Here is a 13065-nt window from a genome sequence, read left to right on the forward strand (position 1 = left end):
TGTGACATAGACAGGCTTCTGGATAAAAAGAAAATGCCCATTGCACGTGTATATATGTTCCTAAAGCCATCTGGCCAGCATTTCTTTCTTTCTTTCTTTTCTTTTTTTGCAGTGCTGGGAATTAAACCCAGTGTCTCATGCACACTAGGCAAATGCTCAACCACTGAGTTACACCATAACCCCTGGCCAGCGCTACTTTACTGCACAACACAAGCTTGTTGTACAACCAGGTAGGAAAGCAGACAAAACCATTCATATATTATACTCAGATTAGGGTAAAACCTGGCAAAGCCCAAAGGTGACATAACTTCTGGCGGCCTCTGGGCAATAGTAAAGGTAAAGCAAAAGGCTGGCAAGCCTCACCTGCATGATGCTGTTGAGGCGAGGCTGAAGGCTGCTCAGATATTCCTTCTTCACCTCAATCTCCTTAAGAATCTTCTCCTTGTTGGACAGGCACTCTCGATACTTCTCTGCCAGCCTGAGAGGGGAAACACAGCATGGTCACCTGATGCCTTGAAGGGACATCTCAACAATTAATCTAGGTCTAAAAATATGGTATAAATATTTTTTCATACTGGAATTTTCATAGTTGCTTCTCTCCTGTTGACTTTTTCCCCTTTCATAATCTGTACAAGAATTCTAGGGCTTTTGATTGGCACATCTTAGGAAGGCCCTAAAGCAAGATCCTGCCTCAAAATAAAAATATAAAAATAAAAAGAAGATGTAGCTTAGTGCCAAAGTGAACTTGGATTCAATCCCCACTACCAAAAGGAAAAAGAAGAAAAGTTACTTTAATGGTCAGGCATGGTGGCTTCTGCCTGTACTTCCAGCTAATCAGAAGACTGAGGCAGGAGGATCACTTGAGCCCACAAGTTGGGATTAGCCTGAGAAACACAGTGAGACTCCATCTCAAAAAAAAAAAAAAAAAAAATCACCCCAACTTTCTATTAATAGCCTTATGCAAATACAATCCTACCCATGATACGGTTGATCAGGTTTAAAGTCTCAAAATAAAACAAAAAGGGCTAGGGATGTAGGTCAATGGAAGAGTGTTTGCCTAGAGGTCCTGGGTTCAATCACTAGTACCACAAAAAAACAAAAACAAAAACAAGATTTGGTCTTGGAGACTATTTTGCTGGTTCTACAGTGCTTGGCTCTCTGATCCTGGGTCATGACAAAGCACTATCACTCTACGGTTAACAAGATCAGGAAGGATAAGCCAGGCATGGTGGCGCACACCTGTGATCACAGCAACTCAGGAGGCTGAGGCAGGAGGATCACAAGATCAAGGTCAGCTTCAGCAACTTAGTGAGGCCCTAAGCAACTTAGCGAGACACTGATTCAAAATAAAAAAAATTTTAAAAAGGGCTGGGGACATGGCTCAGAGGTTAAGCACCCCCAGGTGCAATTCTCAGCACCAAAACTAAAAAAGCCAGGAGGAAGTAAGCACTACCTTTTCCGTTGCTCCAGTTCCCAGTCTAGACGTGCCAGGGTCTGCTGATGAGGGTCTCCCATGGTGACTTCAGCTTTGCTGATGTCTGGTGGAGCCTCCTTATAAAATTCCTCCAAACTGACCAGGTCTATTTCTTCGTGCTTTGACCTACAGGAAAAAAACAGATGTCAAGCTGCTGTTCTCAGGAACACAAACTGGTACAGAGTTCCTCCGTCTACACTCACTCAGCCCTACTCCACAACTACTCAAGATACTGGAATCCAATTTTAGAATATGCTCATTAGCAGATGTTTCGGTATGATGAGCGGTCACTGGTGATATGCCAATAGGATCCCTGTCCATGCTGTCCAATCTTTTTATCTATGAATTAGCTAAAGACCTGGAAAGGATGTTTACTGAATTTACAAATGTCTCCCAGCTGAGCAGGAGAGCTAACAGCTGAAAGTCAAAATCGATACAGCCTAGACCAAATTGTCAGGTTGAAACCAGGACATGTCATGGAACAGGAATAAACATAAGTGTCTGCACATAGTTTAAAATACTAATTAGAAGCATAGGATTGGGGGACATCCAGTATGCCAGAACAAGATGTGAAAAAGATGAAAGGTTTTAATTGTTTTATGAATAGTGACATACTGATATAAAAGAAAATAAAGACAATACTTTTTGGTCTAACTACATGATGCTGCACCCTGATATCAAATGTGTCCCCACTCATGCCAAGTTTGTTACAAATAAGACCTGCCTTCTTTCAGTTTGCACAAACATGTCTGTCCAAGCAAAAATACTTTCCTTTGTCTTTCCACTTACTCTTTCCTCTATCTCATCTTTCAGCTTGGTTTTACCAAGAGGTAACACTTTCTAAGATTACTAATAAACCACAGTTTGTTCACCTGAAGACAGCTAAGGAGTAAGAGGTTCAGGTTCCAAAGGATAAGATCCATATGCAAAAATGAACTGCTATGCCTTCAGAGGGGGAAACTGGGTCAAGGGTTAAAAGGATGTGATTGGACTGGGTGCCCTGGATTACACACCTGTAATCCCAGTAACTTGGGAGGTTGAGGGAGAAGTTGAAGAGATTCTGTTTCAAAAATAAAAAGTAAAAAGGGCTAGGGATGCAGTTCAGTGATAAAGCATTTCTGGATTCAATCCCTAGTACAAAAACAAAAAAACAAAACAACAACAACAACAAAAAAATGGTGATTGGAAGCAAGCTGCTCCCATGTAATGTGCCCAGGAATCAAATTGGTTTATTCAAACAGTTTTTTTTTTTTTCTTTTTGCAGTGCTGGGGATGGGAACCCCCAGCACTGTGCTGGGAACCCAGGGCCTTGTGCTTACAAGGCAAGCACTCTACCAACTGAGCTATCTCCCCAGCTTAAATTGGTAAAGTAAAGGCTCCTGCTGGGGAGAGAGAACTGCTTTTCATCAACTGCAGAGTTCACAAACTCAAAAGGGTCAGAGAGGCTTCTGTGGTTCTTTGTGCAGCCCAAAACTACTGCTTGCAATTCTACCACTCAGAGTGATCTATTACCCTTCTCCCGATTCTGTAGTCCTTCAAACTCACTGAATTTCTTTTTAAAAGAGACTGACTCACACTGAGCTATGCAGGAAAACGCGGTTACAAGAGACCAGCTGTGTGAAAGCCCTGTGCTCCCAAACTCACTTAAACTCCAGACATTTGGTGATCTCCTTCTGCAGGTGCATCACCTCATACAGCAGGTTCTGTAGTTGCAGGTGATAGGCATCTACTTTCTGCTTAGCCTAAAGGAAAGACAAGGCTGAAGGTGAGCAGGTTAAGTTGGGGTAGGAGAGAGCATCTGTAAAATCAGAAAAGGAGAAAAGGGGATAGAGAAGGGGATGTGGAGGAGCGGGAAGAAGGATTAATTAAATCTTTCAAATATACCTCATGAGTCTGATCCCTTCCCTTCTTCAACCTGATATGGGCTAATCGGTTAAGCTTCTTCAGAGTCATGAAATGTACACAGCTCTGGATCCTTCGTTCTTCAATTTCAATTGCCTGTTGGCACAGAAAATGGTAAAGACCATTAACAAAACGTGCTGTTTCAGCTTCCTTCAGTCCCTCGCTGCCAACCCATCCCTATCCAGAACCAAAAGAAGACATCAGAGGGAACTCTAAACTATGGGTACTGTCCTAAGATAAACACAAACAGAAGGGATGTACAAAGGAAGTGCCTAAGGTTGCCAGGCAAACCCAATTTCTACTTAGACTGGAGTGACAGGCACTGAAGATAGAACAGGTGCAGTCAATGAACAATTAGTATCTTTTCCTACAGATCCTACAAAGAACTTCAAAATAGCAGCATTGTGACATAAAATCTGATCTCTATCAATAGTGTTACAGAATAATTTAAATGATAATAACAAAAGTACATTCCTAATGTTTGGATACAATAAAACAGATTCAATATAATAAGCTTAATGATGTTGGTCAGCATAAACACAAGATTCCTAGGGGGAAAATAGGAATAATTTTTTAATTTATCTATCTAGTTTTCAGACACATTACTTAGTTTTTCTGCCACTAGAGTCTGGCTTATCCATTTAACATTAATGATAACTTCATTTTTGGTCTCTATGATTTACTTATGCATACTCACGCTATAACATCAAGGGAATTTATATGTACTATCATTTCTCAGCACTGAGCAAAATGCTGAATACTAAATAAATACTGTCAAAGAATGATGTAACCAGTTGGGTACGATGGCACATGCCTGGGACTCAGAAGGCTGAGGCAGGAGGATCGTGAGTTCAAAGCCGGCCTCAGCAACATTGAGGTGCTAAGCAACTTAGTAAGATCCTATCGCTAAATAAAATACAAAATAGGGCTTAGGATGTGGCTCAGTGGCCAAATGCCCCTGAGTTCAATCTCTGGTTCCCCCCCAAAAAATACCAAATCAAAATTACAAAAATAATTAATCATTCTGTATATGTATTACCATAATGAGTACTTGGGAAATGATGACAGGTTCTAATAAATTAATAGGCAGGGCTCTGGAGCTTCCAGGCTCCAACCATCTGATCGTGGCTAGAACAAAAGACCAAGATCAAGAAGGGCCCTGGTAGGTGCAAAAAGTACCCCATCTGCACAGACCTACCAGGTTCGTGTCTGCCTGCTCCCATTCCTTACCATATCTTTGCCACCCCGGCTCTTCAGATCCTGTATCTCGGCCATCAGCCTCTGTAGCTCCTGGCACGTGTACTTATACAGCTCATAGTCTCTGCCAGGGTCCCGCAGATCCACTTCAGCCTCCTCGCTATAGTATTTACCTTCCTGTGGAGGCAACGAGAGAGGTCCCAGGTAGGGAATGAGTCTCCCTATTGGAACTAGAAACACTTGGCTGAGATCTCTTATTAAACAGGTACAGCAACAATAAAGTCCCAAATCAGGTCACTAAAGGAAATGGTCCTCATATCAAATGTTTTTATTTTCAAAAAGAGAAAAAAAAAAAAAACATTTTCTTTTACCTACTACAAAGTATGCATATTTGGTGTCTAAGAACGTAGAGTAATATTAAAATGAAAACAAACATCCAGGAACAGTGGTACATGTCTATAATCTGTGACTTGAGAGGCTCTGAGGTATGAGGATCACAAGTTCAAGGTTAGCCTTAGCAATTCAGCAAAGCCCTAAGCAACTTAGTGAGGCCTTGTCTCAAAATAAAAAAATAAAAAGGGCTGGGGATGTGGCTCATGGATCAGTGCTTAAGTACCCCTGGGTTCAATCTCCAGTACTGAAGAAAAGAAAATAAACAGCTTCCTGTAATTTCACTTCTTAGCCCAAAACAAATCCATTGTGAACACTGAATAAATACATATTTTTAAGCAAGACAGAACCATATTGTCTATGCTGTTCAGTGCAACTTCTCATAAAAATAAATACAAATTTCTGTCAAAACAACTGCAAGATAGTCCACAGTACAGATAAACCAAATTCTACTTAACCAAATTTCTACTGATAGGTATTTAGATGGTCATATTAAGTTTTGGCAGACTTATATATCAAAATTGGTTTCCCCGGGGCTGGGATGCAGCTGAGCAGCAAAGCATCTGCCTAGAATTTGGAAAGCCCCAGTTCCAAAACAAAACAAAACAAAACAAAATTGATTTCCCAGCTTTTGCAGTAAACAGAAGACTTAAAAGTGCCATAATCAAAACTCAAAAAAGATAAGGTTCTTCATTAATCTGATTTCCTAAATCAAAGAAAAGCATTGTTTTTATCTTTTCATAATATTCTTTCTTATATGTATCAAGACTCATACTGAACGATGAGTTTTAGATTGCAAAAAGAGGGGTTTTTTTTCATACCTGTTTATAAGTCTGTTCACAAGTTAAGCAATGAACATGCAAACGCAATATATATGTGCATATATATATATATAAAACAATATAAAGAATTGAATATACACAAAATGCTAAAAGCTATTACTTTTTTTTTTTTTTTTGGGTGCTGGGGATTAAAACAAGGCCCTTGTGAATGCTAATACAGGCTCTACCCCTGAGCTACACCTCAGCCCATAATGTGTTTTAATTGAAATTTAAGCTAGTGTTTCATGATTCTATTTAAAACAAACAAGCAGACAAACAAACAAAAAACCAACAAGTCAAACAAAAACAGCCAAGTCATGAATTGGCTTGAAAGATTCAAGGACCGGAAAGACAAAAGGAAGAACCCCCTGTTGACCACAAAAGCTGTCAGGTTCTGTAGGTTTAAGGTTCTGGTACCACCTTGGTAGCATATTTGGGAATGTAACATCTCCAAAGCTCCAGAGTTATGCTTTAGTCAAGCTCCTTTCTGGCCACAGGAAAACTGGAGACACACATCAAACTGTGTAGGTACATGATGTTTAATACAGGCTTGTTGGTTCTTGGGATGCTGAAGCTAAACCTGATGCGGACACACAGATTTTATGGGGGCCACAGGAATTCTAGTTACCTGGTCAAACAGAGACTGCCAGGGGACTATCCCTGGTAGATGCAAACCTGAACTGATGTAAACCCTATGTAAGTGCTTGACCACAAGCTGCAATCTCTTTTTTTTTCTTTCTTTTTTTTTTTTTTTTTTTTTTTTTTAATTTTTGGTACTAGAGATTTAATCTACGGGCACTTTACCACTGAACTATATTCCTAGCCCTGTTTATTTTTTATTTTGAGACAGGTGTCACTAAGTTGTTGAGGCTAGCCTTGAACTTGCATTCCTCCTGTCTCAGCCTCTGGAGTCGCTGGGATTATAGAGTGCTCCACTGTGCCCAACGAGCTCCGATTTCTCAGCAGCATGGCAACCCTGGTTGATCTCACCTGCTCAGTGTCAGATCTATTCCGCTTTCCTTCAGCTGGAGCTCCATCACTTCGGATCACTTTGGGCTTCCGTTTTTTGCTGGATTCTGATGACATGATTGTTCTTCAAGGTTAGAAGAAAACAATAGAGAGCTGTTAAGAGGAGAAAGCTTTCAAAATTTTTCTGGAGTCAGAATACTAAGTCTAACAATTCTGGTCATTTATAGATGTGGTAACTCAAGAAAAGTCACTTAGCCCTGTAAAGCTGGAGTTGAATCCTCTATAAAACAGGGAATCATCCTTCAGCCTGTCCAAAATGAATTTGTCTCACATAAACTCATTCCGAGTACCGTTGACTGGTCACTGCGTGGTGGGCCTTGATCTAAGCACTTTATGCGTATGTTCTCATTTGATTATTATAACAAACTTTTCAGATAAGAACCATTAACAGGGGCTACAGTTGTGGCTCAGTGGTGAAGCACTTGCCTGGCATGTGTGAGGCCCTGGTTTCAATATTCAGCACTGCATATAAATAAATAAAGTAGAATAATGATCCACTGACAACTAAGAAAAAATATAATAATAATAAAAAAAAAAAGAACCATTAACATGCTGGGCACAGTGACACATGCCTGTAATCCCAGAGACTGAGCGAGGAGGATCGTGAGTTCAAAGCCAGCCTCAGCAACTTAACGAGGCTCTAAGCAACTCAGCAAGACCCTGTCTCTAAATAAAATACAGGGTTTTCAAGATGGCGGCCTAGAGGGTGGCTGCATTACGTGTTGCTCCAGAACTCAGGATTCAAGAGAGGAGATATTGAGACGCTTGGGACCAACTCAAAGTAGCCGGGTGACTCTCACCCCCTGGGGGGGCATCCCGGATGGGACGGGGGTCCCGGAACGCAGGAAACTTTGTGAAGTAGAACTGCCGGCGAGACGCCCCTCCCCCCGCTGGAGCGCCATAGAGGAGGCCGCTCGGCACAGCGCTGGGACTTGGAGCAGCCACTGGGGCTCCGGCGGCTGCCCGGGGGAGGAGAGGCGGGGAGAACTGTGTGGACTCAGGACACCAGGGCCTGCCCTGAGGAGGAGGAGAGGAGCGTGGCCACTTGGATTCGGAGAGACTGCGCCAGAGCTGCAGGCGGTTGCCAGAGGAGAAGCCGCGCGGCGAGCTGTTTGGAATCAGAACGACGCTTCTGAACCCCGGGGCCTGCCCTGAGGACGAGGAGGAAGAGGAGCAGCCGCTTGGATTCGGGCGACTATACGGGAACTACAGGCGGTTGCCAGAGAAGGGGCTGCGTGGCGAGCTGTTTGGACTCTGACCACTTCTGAACCCCGGGGCCTGCCCGGAGGAGTAGGAGAAGAAGGAGAAGGAGCGCGGCGGGTCCTTTGGATTCGCAGTGACTGCATTAGCGCTCCAGGCGGCTGCTCAGAGGAGAAGGCGAGTGGTGAGTTATTTGGTCTTAAAGTGACAGCTCCTGAACACAGGGGGGCTGCCTGGAGGAGAAGCGTGGTGGGACGCTTGGTCTTGAGGGACCACACCAGAGCTCCGGGCGGTGGCCCAGAGGACCCGTGCAGCGGGTCACGTGGATTCAGAGCCACTCAGAGGGACTGCTCCTGAACACCCGGGGGGTTATCTGGAGAAGGAGGAGGAACGGGCAGGGTCACTTCGACTCGGAGTGATTGATTGCCCCGGGCTACGGGTGGTTGGTGGGAGGAGGAGGCACGAAGTGAGTTTCTTGGACTCCTAGTGACCGCACCGGCATACTGGGCAGCTGTCTGGAGGAAGAGGCCTGTGGCGGATCTCTGGGACTCAGAGCGATTGTTCGGGGCCACAGGTGGCTGCTCAGAGGAGGGGCCACGCAGCCAGGCGATTAGGTGCAGAACAGGGTCCCAGGATCTAGGAGGCTTCTGGGTGGAAGAGCCGCACAGAGACAGGCTTAGGGCGGAGCGAAGGTTCCAGGCCTATGGGCAAATTCTCTGAGGAGGGGCAGCCTAAGGAGATTCATCTGCGAAGGGTGAGGCTCCCAGGCCCAGGAGGTAGGGCCGGGCCCCTGGAAACTTTGCAGAGGAAGGCAGCCCAGCCCAGGCAGTAGATGTAAATTGAGGGGAACCTCTAGGAGGAAACTGACCAGCGAGACCTCCCCACCGGGTGAGTCTTCCCTGCTGGGTGAGGTTTCCCACAAGGACGGTAAAACCAGAGGCTCAGGCCCAAACAGGCCTTGCCTCAGCCCACAGCCTAGGTCCCCTTTGGATGACCATTGGTCAACAAGTGGAGGCACCTCTGCCCACTAGCAGGGAATATACCCCACCTGAAGGCCACCACTCCTAGAGAGGCAGCTTCCTTGTGGAGCACCGCATTATCAACCTCCTCCAAAACTTCAGCCTACTGAAGGCTAAGAGGGGATATATATAGAAATCTTCAGGGTCATTGTAAATCAACAGAGGAAATCTGCAATATCTCAGCGGTCCACTGATATCTGAACAACATGAGAAAACAAGGAAAGAAAATGCTGCAAACAAATCTAGATGTTACATCAATAAAACCCAATGACAGCATGGCAGAAGAAATGACAGAAAAGGAGTTCAGAATGTACATAATTAAAATGATCAGAGAAGCAAACGAGGAGATGAAAGAGCAAATGCAAGCATTGAATGATGAGATGAAAGAGCAAATGCAAGCATTGATTGATCGCACCAATCGACAGTTAAAAGAGCAAATACAGGAAGCAAAAGATCATTTCAATAAAGAGTTAGAGATATTGAAAAAAAACCAAACAGAAATCCTTGACATGAAGGAAACAATAAACCAAATTAAGAACTCCATAGAAAGCATATCCAATAGGATAGAACACCTGGAAGACAGAACCTCAGACATTGAAGACAAAATATTTAACCTTGAAAACAAAGCTGAACAAACAGAGAAGATGGTAAGAAATCATGAACAGAATCTACAAGAACTATGGGATATCATGAAAAGGCCAAATTTAAGAATTATTGGGATTGAGGAAGGCCTAGAGAAACAAGCCAAAGGAATGAACAACCTATTCAATGAAATAATATCAGAAAATTTCCCAAATCTGAAGAATGAAATGGAAAATCAAGTTCAAGAGGCTTACAGGACTCCAAATACACAAAATTACAACAGACCCACACCAAGGCACATTATAATGAAAATACCTAACATACAAAATAAAGACAGAATTTTAAAGGCTGTGAGAGAAAAGAACCAAATTACATTCAGGGGGAAACCAATACGCATATCAGCAGATTTTTCAATCCAGACCCTAAAAGCTAGAAGGTCCTGGAACAACATTTTTCAAGCCCTGAAAGAAAATGGATGCCAACCAAGAATCTTATACCCAGCAAAACTTACCTTCAAATTTGACGATGAAATAAAATCCTTCCATGATAAACAAAAGCTAAAAGAATTTACAAAAAGAAAGCCAGCATTACAGAACATTCTCAACAAAATATTCCATGAGGAAGAGATGAAAAACAAAGAAGCAAATCAGCAAAGGGAGGAATTATCCTAAAGGAATTGTCAAATAAAGGAGGAAACAAGTTGTGTCAAACAAATAAATAAACAAAATTTTAAAAATGAACCAAATGACCGGGAAACCAAATCATTTCTCTATAATAACCCTGAATGTTAATGGCCTGAATTCATCAATCAAAAGACATAGACTGGCAGACTGGATTAAAAAGAAAGATCCAACAATATGTTGCCTGCAAGAGACTCACCTCATAGAAAAAGATACCCATAGATTAAAGGTGAAAGGATGGGGAAAAACATACCATGCACATGGACTCAGCAAAAAAGCTGGAGTATCCATCCTCATTTCCGATAATGTGGACTTCAAGCCAAAGTTAGTCAGAAGGGATAAAGAAGGTCATTTCATACTGCTTAAGGGAAGCATAAATCAGCAAGATATAACAATCATAAACATCTATGCCCCAAACAGTGGCTCATCTATGTATGTCAAACAAATCCTTCTCAATTTCAGAAACCAAATAGACCACAACACAATAATACTAGGAGATTTTAACACGCCGCTCTCACCACTGGACAGATCTTCCAGACAAAAATTGAGCAAAGAAACCATAGATCTCAACAACACAATCAATAATTTAGACTTAACGGACATTTATAGAATATTCCATCCAACCAAGAGTGAATACACTTTCTTCTCAGCAGCACATGGATCCTTCTCTAAAATAGACCATATATTATGCCACAAAGCTAATGTTAGCAAATACAAGAAGATAGAGACACTAGCATGTATTCTATCAGATCATAATGGATTGAAGTTAGAAATAAATGAAAGAGTAAAACACAGAAACTATTCCAACATCTGGAGGTTAAACAATATGCTATTATATGATGAATGGATAACAGAAGATATTAAGAAGGAAATTAAAAAATTCTTAGAGGTAAATGAGAACAAAGAAACATCATATCAAAACCTCTGGGACACTATGAAAGCAGTACTTAGAGGGAAATTTATTTCATGGAGCGCATTTAATAAAAGAAGTAAAACTCAACAAATAAACAACCTAACACTACAGCTCAAAGCCTTAGAAAAAGAAGAACAGAACAGCACCAAAAGTAGTAGAAGACAGGAAATAGTTAAACTCAGAGCTGAAATCAATGAAATTGAAACAAAAGAAACAATACAAAAAATTGACAAAATAAATAGTTGGTTCTTCGAAAAAATAAACAAAATTGATAAACCTTTAGCCACACTAACAAAGAGAAGACGAGAGAAAACCCAAATCACTAAAATTCGGAATGAACAAGGAAATATCACAACAGACAGGATGGAAATACAAAACATAATTAGAAGCTATTTTGAAAATCTATACTCCAACAAAATAGAAAATTTCGAAGACATCAACAGGTTTCTAGAGACATATGAATTGCCTAAACTGAATGAGGAGGACATAAACAATTTAAATAGACCAATTTCAAGTACTGAAATAGAAGAAGTCATCAAAAGCCTACCAACAAAGAAAAGTCCGGGACCAGATGGGTTCTCAGCCGAGTTCTACAAAACCTTTAAGGAAGAGCTCATTCCAATACTTCTCAAAGTATTCCATAAAATAGAAGAGGAGGGAACCCTCCCAAACTCATTCTATGAAGCCAATATCACACTGATACCTAAACCAGACAGAGACTCATCAAGGAAAGAAAATTTCAGACCAATATCCTTAATGAACATCGACGCAAAAATTCTCAACAAAATTTTAGCAAATCGCATACAAAAACATATTAAAAAGATAGTGCACCATGATCAAGTGGGTTTCATCCCAGGGATGCAAGGTTGGTTCAACATCAGGAAATCAATAAACGTAATTCACCATATTAATAGACTTAAAGTCAAGAATCACATGATTATTTCAATAGACGCAGAAAAAGCATTTGATAAAATACAGCACCCCTTCATGCTCAAAACACTAGAACAAATAGGGATAGTGGGAACATTCCTTAATATTGTAAAGGCCATTTATGCTAAGCCCATGGCTAATATCATTCTAAATGGTGAAAAGCTGAAAGCATTCCCCCTAAAAACTGGAACAAGGCAGGGATGCCCTCTTTCACCACTTCTATTCAACATCGTTCTTGAGACTCTGGCCAGAGCAATTAGACAAACCAAAGAAATTAAAGGGATACGAATTGGAAAAGAAGAACTCAAACTATCCCTGTTCGCTGATGACATGATTATATATTTAGAGGAACCTGGAAATTCCACCAGAAAACTCTTAGAACTCATAAGTGATTTCAGTAAAGTAGCAGGTTACAAGATCAATGCCCATAAATCCAACGCATTTTTATACATAAGTGATGAATCTTCAGAAAGAGAAATTAGGAAAACTACCCCATTCACAATAGCCTCGAAAAAAATAAAATACTTGGGAATCAATCTCACAAAAGAGGTGAAAGACCTCTACAATGAGAACTATACAACACTAAAGAAAGAAATTAAAGAACACCTTAGAAGATGGAAAGATCTTCCATGTTCTTGGATAGGAAGAATTAATATTGTCAAAATGGCCATACTACCTAAAGTGCTATACAAATTCAATGCAATTCCAATTAAAATCCCAATGACGTACCTTACAGAAATAGAGCAGGCAATTATGAAATTCATCTGGAAGAATAAGAAACCCAGAATAGCTAAAGCAATCCTTAGCAGGAAGAGTGAAACAGGGGGTATTGCAATACCAGATCTTCAACTCTACTACAAAGCAATAGTAACAAAAACGGCATGGTATTGGTACCAAAATAGAAAGGTAGATCAATGGTACAGAATAG

General features: G+C 41.4%; 1 protein-coding gene across 2 annotated transcripts in view; it reads right to left on the reverse strand.

Moving 5' to 3' along the window:
• Positions 1-13065, reverse strand: part of THOC5 (THO complex subunit 5) — a 41019-nt gene that overhangs the window by 24969 nt on the left and 2985 nt on the right. For both annotated transcript variants that reach the window (XM_079151332.1, XM_079151331.1), the window contains exons 2-7: positions 6775-6877; positions 4607-4750; positions 3359-3472; positions 3119-3216; positions 1454-1600; positions 364-478 (exon numbers count right to left, since the gene is read on the reverse strand). In XM_079151332.1, the coding sequence (XP_079007458.1) occupies positions 364-478; positions 1454-1600; positions 3119-3216; positions 3359-3472; positions 4607-4750; positions 6775-6870 (714 nt within the window). In that variant the 5' untranslated portion in view covers positions 6871-6877. The remainder of the gene's footprint in view (positions 1-363; positions 479-1453; positions 1601-3118; positions 3217-3358; positions 3473-4606; positions 4751-6774; positions 6878-13065) is intronic.

This window comes from Sciurus vulgaris (assembly GCF_902686455.1).
Source record: "Sciurus vulgaris genome assembly, chromosome: 8".
NCBI lineage: Eukaryota > Metazoa > Chordata > Mammalia > Rodentia > Sciuridae > Sciurus > Sciurus vulgaris.